At 41.3% G+C, this 14,017-nt stretch overlaps 1 protein-coding gene across 1 annotated transcript; it reads right to left on the reverse strand.

The window, feature by feature from the left end:
* Positions 1 to 4,885: 4,885 nt before the first annotated feature.
* On the reverse strand, positions 4,886 to 7,234 carry IL22 (interleukin 22). Its single transcript, XM_050324882.1, has 6 exons — positions 7,144 to 7,234; positions 6,819 to 7,062; positions 5,953 to 6,018; positions 5,723 to 5,866; positions 5,430 to 5,495; positions 4,886 to 5,024 (listed from the first exon to the last, which is right to left on the reverse strand). The coding sequence occupies exons 2-6, from the start codon at positions 7,011 to 7,013 to the stop codon at positions 4,911 to 4,913; spliced, it is 585 nt and encodes a 194-aa protein (XP_050180839.1). The 5' UTR covers positions 7,014 to 7,062; positions 7,144 to 7,234; the 3' UTR covers positions 4,886 to 4,910.
* Between the last annotated feature and the right edge of the window lie 6,783 nt (positions 7,235 to 14,017).

The raw sequence follows: 14,017 nt of genomic DNA on the forward strand, positions 1-14,017 counted from the left end.
GCCTGATCTTATACACTTTGAAATCAATAGGAGTTTTCTTTCTATCTTCTGTAGAGCAGGACCAGATACAGGATAAGCTAATCCACCGGGGAGTTCTTACATGCCAAACCCTATGGAAAAGACAAATCAGAAAGTCAATCTTAATGAAAGCCACTTCTTAATGAACATCATCACCATCCTTTAAATGTGCTGTAAGAGTCGGAAGTTACTCTCTTTTGAAACACTGTAAAATAAAATGAACTTTAAATTGGTGCCATTTTGCAGTTTTGGGAAAACAATATCCCTTTTCATATCACTTTCAGTGATTTGAAACCACGGCTACTATTTCCACTGAAAAACCTTACTAGTTCTTGCAGAAATAACTGTACAACAGTTTCAAGACAGACAGTTTAAGACATATTTACTAGTCTGGTTTTTTTCAAAATAGTTTGATCCATGCTGCCCCTCACTAAACAGAAAATGTTTTTCATTTAGATTTGCCCTTTTTTTAATTCAAGTTCGGAGAAGAAAAATGGCCAGATTTTGGAAATGTTTCATGCTCTGCCTTAATCCTTCATACTGAAAAAAAGCTTACATTTGGGTCTCATGGGTCAATTTGTTGAAGATAAATGGATAGTACTTCTCAAAATAATTTTTATTTTAATCATTCCTTAGAGAAGGAAATATGTAGGAATATTTTCTAAACCATTCATCAGTAAGTTGAAGATTACATTATAGAAATCTGTGACATTTGTGGGATTTGGCCTGGGATTTGGAATTCAAAGGCTAACAGAGTGATTTCCCAGGCTTCAAAAGAAATCTTTTCACTTACGTAGTTGTTTAACACTTTTGTTAGTGGTGAAGTTCATACTCTTAATCTGATAATATCTGCAGCTGTGTGTTAACCAAGAAAAAGGTGTTACAAATGGATAAGTGCTGAGTCATGTGTAGCCCCAGAAATGCCATCAGCCTTAGCATAGTTTGTATTTTGCAATTTACCTTATCCAAATACAGCTTCCTAACATATTCTTGAATGGCTCAGAATCCTGCTCTGGATCCCCTGAGAGGCTGCATTATTTTCTGTCCTAAATATACAATTTTGTGAAACATATGCTTGGGTAGTGGCCTGCCAAAAGCATCCTGGGTTCCATACAACTGCACTGTAGGTTTTTCCTTATTTCCGTGGTTATTACATTCTTTCTGGCAGCATCAGATACGAGCCTGAAATTGATTCTAATGTCTCTGCCAATCTTGCTTCACTTTAGAAGGCTGGTCCTTCTCCCAATTACACTGACTTTACAAACATCCATAGTGATAATGGCTGTGACTAAAAATGTTGTCAGGCATTTACTGCTGTTCAGTGCAGTCCATACCTTCTTCAGAGCAGCTAATTGTTTAGCTAATTATGCTTTAAAGCAAAAACTGACACAATCACATGCCACTGGTTTATGATCAGGATAGCTTCAATTTTACATTGCCTAGAATACACTTTCAGTGACAAATTGGAAATATCAACCCTTTATTATTCTAGGTCACTTGGGGAGTATATATTCATACACTGAATATGTAAATCTCATAACTGAATAACACTCCATGCAATGTATTTAAGAGACGTTTCTTAAGCTGTGACCAATACTTACTCAGCAGGATGTGGAAACTTCTGTTCATGCTCTGGGTTCCTCTCTCTTCACGATATGAAGTTTCAGAGACAGTTTAAATGTTTTATGATTGTCTGTGCAGCAAAAAAAGTGCCTGTTCTGTTCACCTAATGTAAGAAAATGGGAGGAAGAGCCAACAAAATGCAAATTTGGTAGTAGGGTGGTCTGTCAATTTTTGCTTGGGAAGAGGTTCCCCAGCCTTTCCTATGGAGGTGTCCTCAGTGAAGGATGTGGATTAGGTGCTTTCCCTACCAGCACTAGGTAAAGGATATCTGGGAATTACAAATAGTTCATGACTGGGAGGCAGAGAATGGAAAGGAAAATAGGGTAATGGAAATTAGAATTGCATGAATAATGGAGTTGCTCTTTGGTGACCCAACTGAAAAATTAAACCAAGAAAATTCATTTTGGGTCAGCCCAAAGCACTTGTCCAACTCAACATGAAACAGCTCGGTTTGCTTTCAAATCTCTTTTCAACCTTTGAAAGAAATGTACAAAAAATTCTAAACCAAAACACTATTTATTTAGAAAACTGTCAAAATGAAACATTTCAGCATGATTTTCCTTTTTTGAGCTGTAATTATTGAATTGAAACCCAGCTTGCCTGACTGAAAGTGTATTTTTATTTTGTTTTAGTCGGTAATTGTTAGTCCCAGACATTTCCCCCTGTTGTAAGGGAAGCCTACTCCAACTTCTACTTCCTTCGTCTGTTCAAAACTGACCATCACCACCACCCTTCACACGCCCACAGATCACATGTACCCTGCAAGAAAACCTATGAAGGAAATTCTACAAAATTTGCTGTGTGGCATTTCCAGGGCACCAGCTCATGAGGTTTCCGTGGTAAAGTCTTCCAGCTGGTGGTTTTTAGGGTTAATAATTAGTTGACTTCATTTTTATACTTTTGTGGACAGATGGGTTTTCATCTGAGTTTAGCCCCAGTGAGGAAAGCTTGAGAGATTGATTTGAAAATTATGGGTAGGGCAGCTCAACAAGGAAAATGTAGAAGAGGCCTAGAGGAAGTAGAACAAGGAAATAAGTTATTTATCCACCTGTGAAGCAATTATATCATGGAGGAACAGCATGTGTGTGGCTCATGATCTAGTCTCTACTTATAATTAAGGAAGAAAACAGGTACTTTTAGGGCAAAGTCATGTTATACTGTCCAAAGTCACAGTCTTCATAAGCCTCTAATGTAGACCAGAGGAATGACACCTGAATAATTCCTCTTACCTTCCATTGACTACAAAGGGAGACAGGTGTAGTTTGGGGAAAGACAGTGTATGTCAAAGGTCAGTGGAGTGAACTGTTCATTTGATGTTTAAATTCCCTCCCTTTGCTGTCACCAGACACAAGCTCAAGTGATAAGAGAAAGGATGTTGGGCAGTAGCTCTTGACAACATTACTGCCTATTCCACAAGAAAGGAAATATGTATTCTACTGAATATAGCAAAAGGTTAAACACCTGACACTGTCACGTGGTTCCACATCTTGGCTGGCTGTCACTGTTGGGTCACTTCTGCCTTGACTGTGAACAGGCACGTAAATCATACATTGTGAAATGCAAATGAGAGTGTATGGAGAACAGTAAACCATGCTGAATGCATCTAATTTGATAGGTAACAAGCATCCATTACTCAAATGGATCATATGCCAGTCTAATATGTGATTTCCTATAAGAAAATGTTATGATTTCAGTTCACATAAACCTTGTTCAAAACAGGTATGGATGGATGCTTTTAAATGCATCTTTAAATTGCTCTGGCTCAGAAGCAGCAACTTTTAAATGAGGACAGAATACCTGTTGCCCTGATGAATAAATGGTAAGGCCTTGGTCAAGAAGACTTCAGCAGTTGCTGAAAATCTGCTATTATGTACTTCCTCTGGCTTTCTGACTATTTGGATGCTTTTCAAGCCTTTAACCTTGGTCCAGTCACCAATTTCTCGGGCTGCACTAGAGCAACTCTTCTGTCTTTGCCCAGGAGACATTGTTGAAGGACATGATAATGACAGATTAAACTGCTCTTCAGTGACTTGGGCTTTTTTCTGTCTTGGAGCTTGTGTCAAGAGTAAGTATCAAACATTCCCTTCTGAAGGACTCTCAAATCCCTAATGCTGTAGAACCCCATTTGTGCTCAGCACGCCTATGGATGGATCAGTGAGAATGCAGCACTCTGAGTTTTCATTAGCAACTGCTTCCTGACTGTCTCCATTTCATCTGACCCAGAGGGACAGTTTGGGGCCTTTCACCAGCAGCTATTCAAGATGGAGATCTTTTCTCTGGGCATACTGAGGCAGAGTGATGAACCAAACCCGTGACTCTCAGGAGTGATGCTGTTTTTCCCACTGCCCCGCGCAAGAAAGGCTGATCGACACGCTCCTCGCTAAGCCCTAGCCTGTGATAAGTTGGAATTGCAGCCTTATGGTAAGGAAGCATGTCCCCTGACTGAGCTTGCATGCTTTGTAGATACAAAAGTACAGCCATTAGGCCAGCAACGCCACAGGCATAACATGTGTCATCTCCCCTGTGTCTAAAGAAAAGATAAAAGCTCTGCAAATGGCAATGTTTGGGGACTAAAATATTTATTATAATAAATTAAAGTGCAAGCATTTATAAAATATTCCATTGCATATAAATATCACACAGCAGTGTTACTTTCATAGTTCACTTAAAACGTTCTGGTACAGTTTCATAAATACATTTCCTTGAGTATTTTTCAATTAATCTATATAAATAAAAGTATTGTATAATTATTACCTTAAAATAAGTTACTATTAAATACAAATGACGAAAAATATTTCTGAATTAGTCTGAAATACCAACTTTTCGGGCAAAGGTCAGAAGGGGGCAACATATTCAAGACAGACCTCCAGGTAAGAGCCTCAAAACTTTCTGGCTACCTTTAACTGCCTACCTTGATCAAAGCTGATCCATAGGTGTCAAATTTCAGCATATAAAAGACAGAAACAGTTGCCTCATTCCTATGGAGAGGAATGGAGCAACTCCATCCCCTCCTATGGGGAGGACAGGAGCGTGCCTTTGAAAATAACTAATGGCCTGTGTTGAAAGGGAGCTGCATTGTCCTGGAATTTTCATTTTCCAAGAAGGCAGCAATATGCATCCTGTCTCTGCCCACTTAGTTTGCTAGTTTTGACACAAGTGAAAAATATATTGCATCTGGGGGAATGGGTGTAGTTGCTGTAACAGCTAATCAGTTTGAGTTATCACAAGATTTTTCAGAGACATCTCTTCAAGCCTGTTCCAAAATTTTTTCAGTTTTTCTCCTTGTTCCCTCCCTTCTTTGGGATATCAGTGCAGGCATTTTCCATGTAGTCAAACAGTAAATCCAGTTCTCCAATGGCTTTAGTCTTTCCATTTTCTCCCAACTAGAAAAGAGCAGAATGTGAGTCTTAGGAACTCATTATTTCTCAGAAAATTGAAATTAGGATTGTCACAGAAACTGAACCAAGAACTTACTTTCCTAATTCTTTCACATAGTTCTATTAGAGTCATTATGCCATAAGATATAAACTAGCTTGTTCAAATCTAGACTAGCATATACAGTTCCTGCAACATAAATTTTTAAGGTTTAAATTACCATAACATGTGCAGAGAGTTAACAGGACAAGTGAAGGAGGGCTGGAAGGGGAAACATTACTAATCCTCTCTTTAATGCCCCAGCAAGCTTCACCTCCTAAATAATCTCCAGAGTTTGTTTGAGGTCAGATTTAATCCAACTAAATGATTGGTGTTTGAAACTGCTCTTTTTAAATGTTTGGAAAAAAATGTACCTGTTCCATTTTGTTCTTCATTTGTTCCAGGTTCTTTTCAATGTGCTCTCTGTTTCCTGAGGATTTCTAAAAAAAGGGAAACATCCAGACATAAGATTGACAGTTGTATACAGCAACATGCTTGTTGTGTTTTTTTTTCTTTTTCACACCTTTCTATCAACTCTGAGTTTCATATCTTTGATCTGAGGTTTCCTTTCATATCACTGCCTTTTGCCGCTGTTTGTAGCATTCTGAGATTCAGGAGCAGCAATAAGAGCCAACATTCACAGGGAAAGAAACCCAATGTTACTCACACATTTGCTCAGCTCCAAGGTCAGGGATGCCAAGAACTGTGCCACCTCCTCAACATGTGGGTACTGATTCTTGCCCTCAGTGAGGAGAACATCTTTTACCACAATCTCCACAACCCTCTTCATCAGGTAGCAGCGGTTGTTTTCCTATGTATGAAAGCAAGAGATCATGTTAAATCAAAGCAAGAGATCAGTGAGTGCTGCAAAGAGCAGACTCCTCGAGTGAGGCTTACCTTGATGTTAACATAGAGGTGCTGCCCAATCAATCTGTTATCTGTGTCCTTGTCCGAGGCACTGGCCTGAGAGTAAAAAAAGGAAATGTCAGGTGGGGATGGGAACCTTACCTGAAAATGAATAATAAACACTAAGGTTTTCATCATTAATCAAAGTGCAGGTGAAATGAGGGAATGGACACCACAGACAGTCTGTTACAGGTAGATAAACCTGGATAGTGTCTGTTTCTCCCTTCAATTGGATGAGATTTAAGGTCAGTATCACTGGAAAATAAATAAGCAGAAGTCTGAATTCATGTCCTCCTCTTAAAAGTCTGATGTCGTAGAGGTGACAATGACTAAACCAGATACTGCAGGTGGCCAACCTCATGGTGGCCCACAGCACTGCCGGGAGGTGCTGCAGCCCTCGACGGTGTACACTGTGGGAGACCCACCCATGGCAAGAGCAGCCAGGAAACCCGCCCAAGCAGAGCACTGTAAGATGCCTGAGCATCTGCCTGGCTGTGACTGAAGTCACGGACAGACCCAGCTCCAAATGGACTGGGTAAACTGAGAAATTTAATCTCATGTTTCACGATTGTCCCATTTTAGCAGCAGCTGCTTGAACAGAAGGAGCTGTGCTGTTCCAGGAGCTGCCTTTCCCTTGGGGAGCAGGAGCAGGAGGAGGAGAGGCAACAGCTTCCCCTGCCTACACAACCAGTGGGCAACAGACCCACTCCACACACCCAAGCTCTGCCTTAACTGCAAATGCACATTTTTGCTCTGGAGAAAGGCATGGTAAAGAGAGAACAATACCAAAGGCTAGAAGCCAGGACAGAGGAGTAAGTCCTCAGATCCCACTATGAAGAACACGTAGGTTACTGTACCATTTTAGCCAAGGTGTAGGTGCGATTCCTGATGTAGGGCTGCTGGAAGTTGATCTTCCTGAGCCTGCAGGCATGATGGGCAACAGAAGCCCCTTTCAGAGGCAGAGAGCTGGTGAGAAGAAGAGGGAGACAGCAACAGCAGCAGAAGAAAACCCATCCTGGGAAGCTCTTGGACAAGGTCTGCAGGTAGGCCATGGCTCACGGTCAGAGATTGTCCGTCCCAGCAGGTTACAGCTATTCAGCACTGATGAGAGAGAGAGCAGGGTTAGCATCAGGGAGAGTGGTAAAAGCAAAGTGAGAGCAGCACAAAGACTGCAAGCCTTACCTTTGCTGTGATTCTTGATGTGCTCTGCAGGAGGTGGCTGCACCTTATATAGGGCCAGCAACATCACTCTCAGCTTTTTTTTCTCTTTTGGGTACTGGTGGTGAAATAAAAATGACATCAGCAAGTCTCTTACTTTCCAGTATCCTCTTCTGAGAACTATCTAACCACCTCAAAACCCACAAATACAACTTCAAGGGCATCATAATCTTTAGTTTCCTATAAAACAAACCAAATATTAATGTGGGGCAAAGTAGGGGCTTTTACCAGGTTAGGAATCCTGAATTCTTTTTGCATAAAAGTATTCGAGAATTTTATGAGTTTGTGCCTCCTGTCCCAATTGTAACGCACTTATTTGATTGACAATTTGATAGCAGATAATGTAATCTATCTAAACTTTTGTTCATCTTCTGTGGTAAGAGACTGGTGTTTCACTGCTGCTGACTTGTGAACACAAGCAGTCAGAGACTGCAAAAGACCCAAAGCACTGACCACCTATGGTTCCTATCCTGCAAACACCCTTTCCCACACAGTGGCCCAATGGGTCACCAGCCATCTGTCCATCACTGTGAAATGCTCTCTGAGAAATCAGAAACTGTGTAGGACCAACGCTGCATTTTTCACATCCCTGATTTTTCAAAAATTATCCATATTCCAGGCTGTAATCAGGTGTAATGACCAGAACTGTGGTCATGTTCTTTCTTATCCAGGTGATTTCCATGTTCCTAAGCCTCTTCTGCTAACATTAAGGCAGTTCCGCACCTTCAGTCTGAAATATTATGCACAGTGTTAAAGAGAAACAGTGCTCTTTTTAGAGAGTAAGTTACAACCCAGCTCCAGACAGTAATGCATGAGAACACAGAACTGGTACAAATGCAAACTCCTGGGTTGTATAATATCTACAGGACACACAGGTGACAAAGAGGAGAAATCAGACCTGGAAAACCAACGCTCCAGCTCTTCCTCTGAGAGTGAATGTCTGAGAACTCTGAGAATGGGCATCCCTGTGGCTGGGCTTCACCCTTTGTGGCTGAGGTTCTCAGGACAACAGCCATAATCAACCTTAACCCATGGTCTGAAATGCCCAGCTCTTATACCTGAAGGAAGCAGTTAAAGGCTAGGTGGCACCAGGTTTATTCTTTGGCCTCCCCTGATACATCTGCAGCAGAAATTCATCTTTCCAGGTCTCAGTCCTGCCTCAGTTTCCCTCAGACACCTGCCACATCAGCTCTGCACAGATCTGTGCCATTGAAACTGCACCCCCTTACCCTGAAGCCACCATCACCCCCTCCCTTTCTGTGCCCCTCTCAGGTTCCCATTCCCATGACCAACCTCCAACTGCATCCTGACTGCAGCATGCAGCAGAAAGCAAGTATGGAGCCAGAATGTCAACAGTCTCATTCACACCCAAATGTACCACAAAGCTATTCAAGATCATATTTCTAAACTCTTTTCCACATATGTTTCATTTGCCAGGCTAACAGTCCCAGTGGTGGTGCAGGTTAATGAGAAGATGAAATGCTGAGTTATACTTTACTTAGCCAAAAGACAGACATTAAAGACCAAATTGGGAGAAATCCTGAGAGATAGGCTGTTTTGAAGGATTGGCCTCCCCTGAAGTGCATTTCCACAAACTCCTCTCCAGATTTTAAACACAGTCTGATAACCAAAGTCTGTTTCCATCTGAAGTTTGTCACACTTCTCCATCAGTTCATCCATCACAACTGAAGTCTCATACCCAGAACAAAAGCTGTGAACACGCGCTCAGAGCCTCCCTGGTTCAGATTCCCTGTCCTTGCCTTCCTAGCAGGTGCCACCTCTCCATCCCTTTGGCCGCTTACTCTTGTCAGACACAGATCCAGCTTGCCTGATGTCTTCTGGTGGCTCCAATCCCATGGAAAGGGTGCATGACCTAGGCAAGTATGTGCTGTGCCACTCTCATCTGTTCAAACCACTGTGAGGAGCCCTGTTGGTCCCAAGCTTCCCATGCACCCTGATAGACATATAAACAACATCAGGCAGATGAGGAATTAGATGCTGAATCTTTCTTCTGCCCTTTTTTATGCAGTCATTACAGGATATCTTTTGTCTGTCTTCTCTATTATTTGAAACCATCCACTGTGACCCACCTATTTTCATAGAAAACCTCGTTAACCTTGATAAAGCTCTCTTTTTCCCATCTGTATTGTTAGCCTGTATCTCTCTGTCATGCTACTTTTTAGTGGTGTCAAGGTGTCTTCCTTCTGAGACTTGTTTAGTTGTGTAGTTTACCTTGCTACTTCTGATATTCGCCTTTATTTTCCACACACTGAGATGCTGAAGTGTATATTGTAAGTTCATTAATTTGTGTTCTGCAAATTCCCTTTTTATGATATTCTAAAGCCTTTGCATTGTTTAACCTGCTGTTAACAGATGGAACTTATAACTTTCTTTCATCCCCCTAGCTTACTGTATGGTTCAACGCAAAAACAAAGAGTCAAAATCTTACTGGCACTAATTTTAGCAGACTGTATGGTTCCCATGCTCATCAGTCTATTCTTGGCCTCTTCTCAACCATCTTCTACCAAATGACTGTTGGTCCTCCATGTACCACAGAGTTATGGTATAGCCACAGTCATCGTTGCAGTTATTTCCTTAACATGTCAAAAGGATTTCTTTGGAAGTGGGGATATGCCTTCCATTTCCAGGGTCTTCTGTTATGAGATTGCATTGAACAAAGATGTGATTTGCCGCGGCTATCACTTCTTTTGACTGGCTCACCACACCCTCCATGGGAGATATGCATCCAGCATTACATCCTACATGAAGACAGAGCTAATAATGGAGCTAATAAAGACAATAATTTTGAAAATGTTCACAGGTCATTTTTTCTCCCTGCTGCTGTCCCAAGGGTTAAATGTCCCATCACTAAACTCACCTATAAACACTTAAAGTCTAATTACATGGTGCTTCCCTAACTCATTAAGAAACCATAGTGGTAAAATATTCTCGACAATGACTTCTTGACCCAAATTGAAAACAGAGGATTTTTTGAGGATGACTGGAACTCTATATCACATCTGCCTCAAAAGCCACAGACATTTCCTTCTGACTTTGAATGGGGCCGCAGGTGAATAACCAACACCGTACTTTGATGCTCAGCTGTTGAGTATCAGTAGCGGTGCGCTGGCATGCAGGAATTTCCTTGAGCTTTAGTACACTTTGAATCAGCCAGGATTATAGTGCATTTTTAGAAAAGTCAGAATTGGCCACTGGGCTAGAAACACTGTCAAGAGTAGGCATGTGAAAGAGTGAGCCTGTGTATCATCCTGTTGGATCTTTTACTTGGTGATGCAATCCTCCCCGCTTAAACCTTTGTGCGAGTGGACCACAGGTCACTTAACACCTAAAACTGAACATGCAATCTCAACTTTCAGGTCACACTCATACCTTTATTTTGCTCTACCTCATTTGTGAGCTAGTTGGCTGCATTTTATTTTTTCAGCTTTTGCCCAGACTTTCAAGCTTGCAAAGATTAAAGCCGACTATAAAAATGTTTCAACTCAAGCTCCAGTGAAGTCTTATTTTAGTCAGCTCTCTGCCCAGCAATGAAAATATCAGCAATGGAACTTGATTCTTCCTTACAAAACTTGAAAATAAGCTTTTCTGTAATCCAGCTATTCATTATGGAAACATCCTAGTACACAGACAAGTGTCTTCTGTGTATGATCATTAGGAATAGCAGAAGAAATTCAATTTCTGTAGAGAAAATTATAGCAACACAGAGACTGGGAGAGGACATGTAGCATTTTACCATTATATTTTTGCTTGGGTTTTAGGTTTTTATTCATCATAGGTTTAATGTTGTCTAATAAATTGTGAACCTTTTGGAAGAAGGAGGAATAGCACTAAAATTGCTTAGCCTGGGAATATTAGGTGACTGGAAAAGACTTTGGTGTCAGCTCTCAGTAGAGACACTGCTGACTCAGGACTTTAGCAGAGGATGTGCAATTTCCTACCTCCCCTTATAGTAACATTTTTGTAATACAGAGTAATACATTTCCTCTGACAGTAACACTTCAGCTTACATATCTGATATTTCATCAAAGATCTTTGTCTCTGACCTTCACTTGGTTAATTTATTATATAATTTTTAGGTCTTCTAAGTGCAAAATACTATATTAAAATATCACAAAACTGGTATTTCATACCATAAAACATCCAAGAGGAAGGGAACTAATAGTACATTGTGGCTTCGATTTTAAGTTACATTCTGGGACAAAAAACCACACCAACCTCCTGCCCAAAAAAAACTACCAAACAAAACCTCCTTTGTTTAAATAACTTTATTCTCACCAAAGAAACATTTGTGTAGTGGAGATCCAAGAGAAAGTCATCCAGAGACAACACTATACAGCTGCTACCAATGGTATTAATGTGTTAATACGACGTTATTATCAGAACCACTGATATAGTAATTTCTATTGTGTGTGTCAGAAGGATTCAATGATTAATATGAAAACAAAAACCCAAAGAACAGTGTCAGCTGAAGTGCAATAGACGTTAGTCCAGTGGTCTCGCCTCTTCACACAACTCCTGCCAACATCAGTAAAGCATAAAGAGAAGTATTTATCAATAGGAGCCATCACTTAGTTCACAGAGATGAGAGAAAAGAGAATGCAGACCATGCCAGTGCACGCAGCCTCATGTCACCAAAGGCACCACTATTAACCCTTCCACCAGATGGTTAGTTTTTTGAATTCAGTGCATAAAGTCACGTACATACTATAAAACTCTGTCACTTTATATAGTGACCTACATAGATCCAACTATGTCTTGTGAATAGTCAGATCAGGTGAACTGAAACTTCTGTGCTTCCTGTTAATGTGGTGTGGTTGCTCAGCCGTGACTCAGTGACATGGCAAAGTGGAATTACTGACATAGAGTATCTCAAAGAAAACTACTCTTTATAATAATTGGGAATGGAATTTTGCAAACTGGTTTATAATCCAAATTAAATGACACACAGTTACTCGGATTAAGAAATAGCCTCAGCATTGTGCAACTTGGTTTACCAAGTACCATCAATTATCACGTAATAAATCAACACCATTAAATAAATTCATCTTGAAAGGAAGCAATGTAATTCAAGGTGAAATACTTGTGCCCGACACTGCCCACACACCAGCATTTCCACTGAGGCTCTGAGCTCAGCATCATCGCCCGAGGGTGAGCCCATGGCTCACAGTTATTCAGTATAACAGAGCCATTAGAGATGGTGGCAGTTCCCACATTGCTAACAGTAGTTTTCTAAATAGTGTCCATCCCTAGGAAGCCAACAGTCCATGCCCCAGTCCCTCCCTAGACAGGTTATGCTACTGCTCATCTCCCAAGAGAGTCCTCTGAGCCAGTGAGTTTCCTCTTGGAGAAGAACTATTGTCAAGAATGTGAGATTCATGGGGCCAAAATGAGACTAAACAAAATAGTTACAGCACAGGAATTCTGATGCTCTTTTCCAGGGTTATCTGTTCTTAGCCACATGTCATGTAAGCTAAAATATATAAACAGGCTGGGGCCAGCTTCCCACTGGAAACACAAATGTGTGCTCCTCACGAGAGCACTGTTCTGGAAACTCAGAGACCCACTCTAGCTGGGGGGCACCAAGCCTCAGCAGGTTTCCCCAGTCCACATGAGCAAACTTGCAGTGAGACCTGAGCACCCAGCTCTCCAGAACAGGGTCCATCTGCAGATGACCGCATATATGTGCTACAAGAACCCAGTGACGAGAAAGGGACCTAGGAAGAGAGAAATCCAGAAGTACAGGCTTTCTGGATCCTGCCAGCCATTCCCATTCTACTTCAGATCTTAAAGTAGGTGCTTTGGAGACATCCCAGCACACAATAGTATTAAACAAAGACACCATGAGTTTAAAAAATATATATACCTATATATAAATATATACATACACACCCACACACACACTGTTGTGATTTAATGCCAGACAGAAACTAAGCCCCACACAGCCTCTCACTTACTGCTCTCTGGAGGGATGGGGAAGAGAATTAGAAGAATAAAAGTGAGAAAACTTGTGGGTTGAGATAAAGGCAGTTTAACAGGTGAAGGAAAAGGCGCGCACAAGCAAAGCCAAACAAGGAATTCATTCACCACTTCCCATGGGCAGGCAAGTGTTCAGTCATCCCCAGGAAAGCATGGCTCCATCCTCTGTAATGGTTGCTTGGGAAGATAAATGCCATCACTCAGAATGTCCCCACACTTTTTCTCTTCCCCCAGCGTTATATGCTAACCATGGCACCACATGATAAGGGATATCCCTTGGGTCAGTTGGGGTCAGCTGTCTTGGCTGTGTCCCCTCCTAACTTGTGTACCGCCAGCCTACATGCTCATGTAGCGGGGTGAGAAGCAGAAAAGGTCTTGACCCTGTATAAGCACTGCTCAGCAATAATGAAAAAACATCTCTGTATTATCAAATTATTTTCAGCACAAATCCAAAACAAAGCACCCCACTAGCTACTATGAAAAGAAACCCTCTATCCCAGGCAAAACCAGCACACACACATATATATACATGCACAGAAACACATACAATATGTGTGCACATCAGATTTAAACACGTTTAAAAAGAAAATCTTTGAGACCTACTTGAAACCTTTAGAGGTCACTGCCTTAGTTACCTTAGGAAAGGTAAACTGACATAAACGTAAATAAGTTGCATACAGGAAGCTGACACGTTTTACCAGAAGACTTTGATCAAGACCTCTGATGAAAATGGAGAGCAAGAGGCTGGAGTTGTCCTTTTCCCCCTCCACTGAAGAACCGTCTGTGCTAAGGAGGATCTGCTGCCCTGACTGTACCAACAAATTCTGCAACTAGCAAGCTC

This window comes from Myiozetetes cayanensis, unplaced genomic scaffold (genome assembly GCF_022539395.1).
Source record: "Myiozetetes cayanensis isolate MyiCay16 unplaced genomic scaffold, myiCay2020 scf3, whole genome shotgun sequence".
Taxonomy (NCBI): Eukaryota; Metazoa; Chordata; class Aves; order Passeriformes; family Tyrannidae; genus Myiozetetes; species Myiozetetes cayanensis.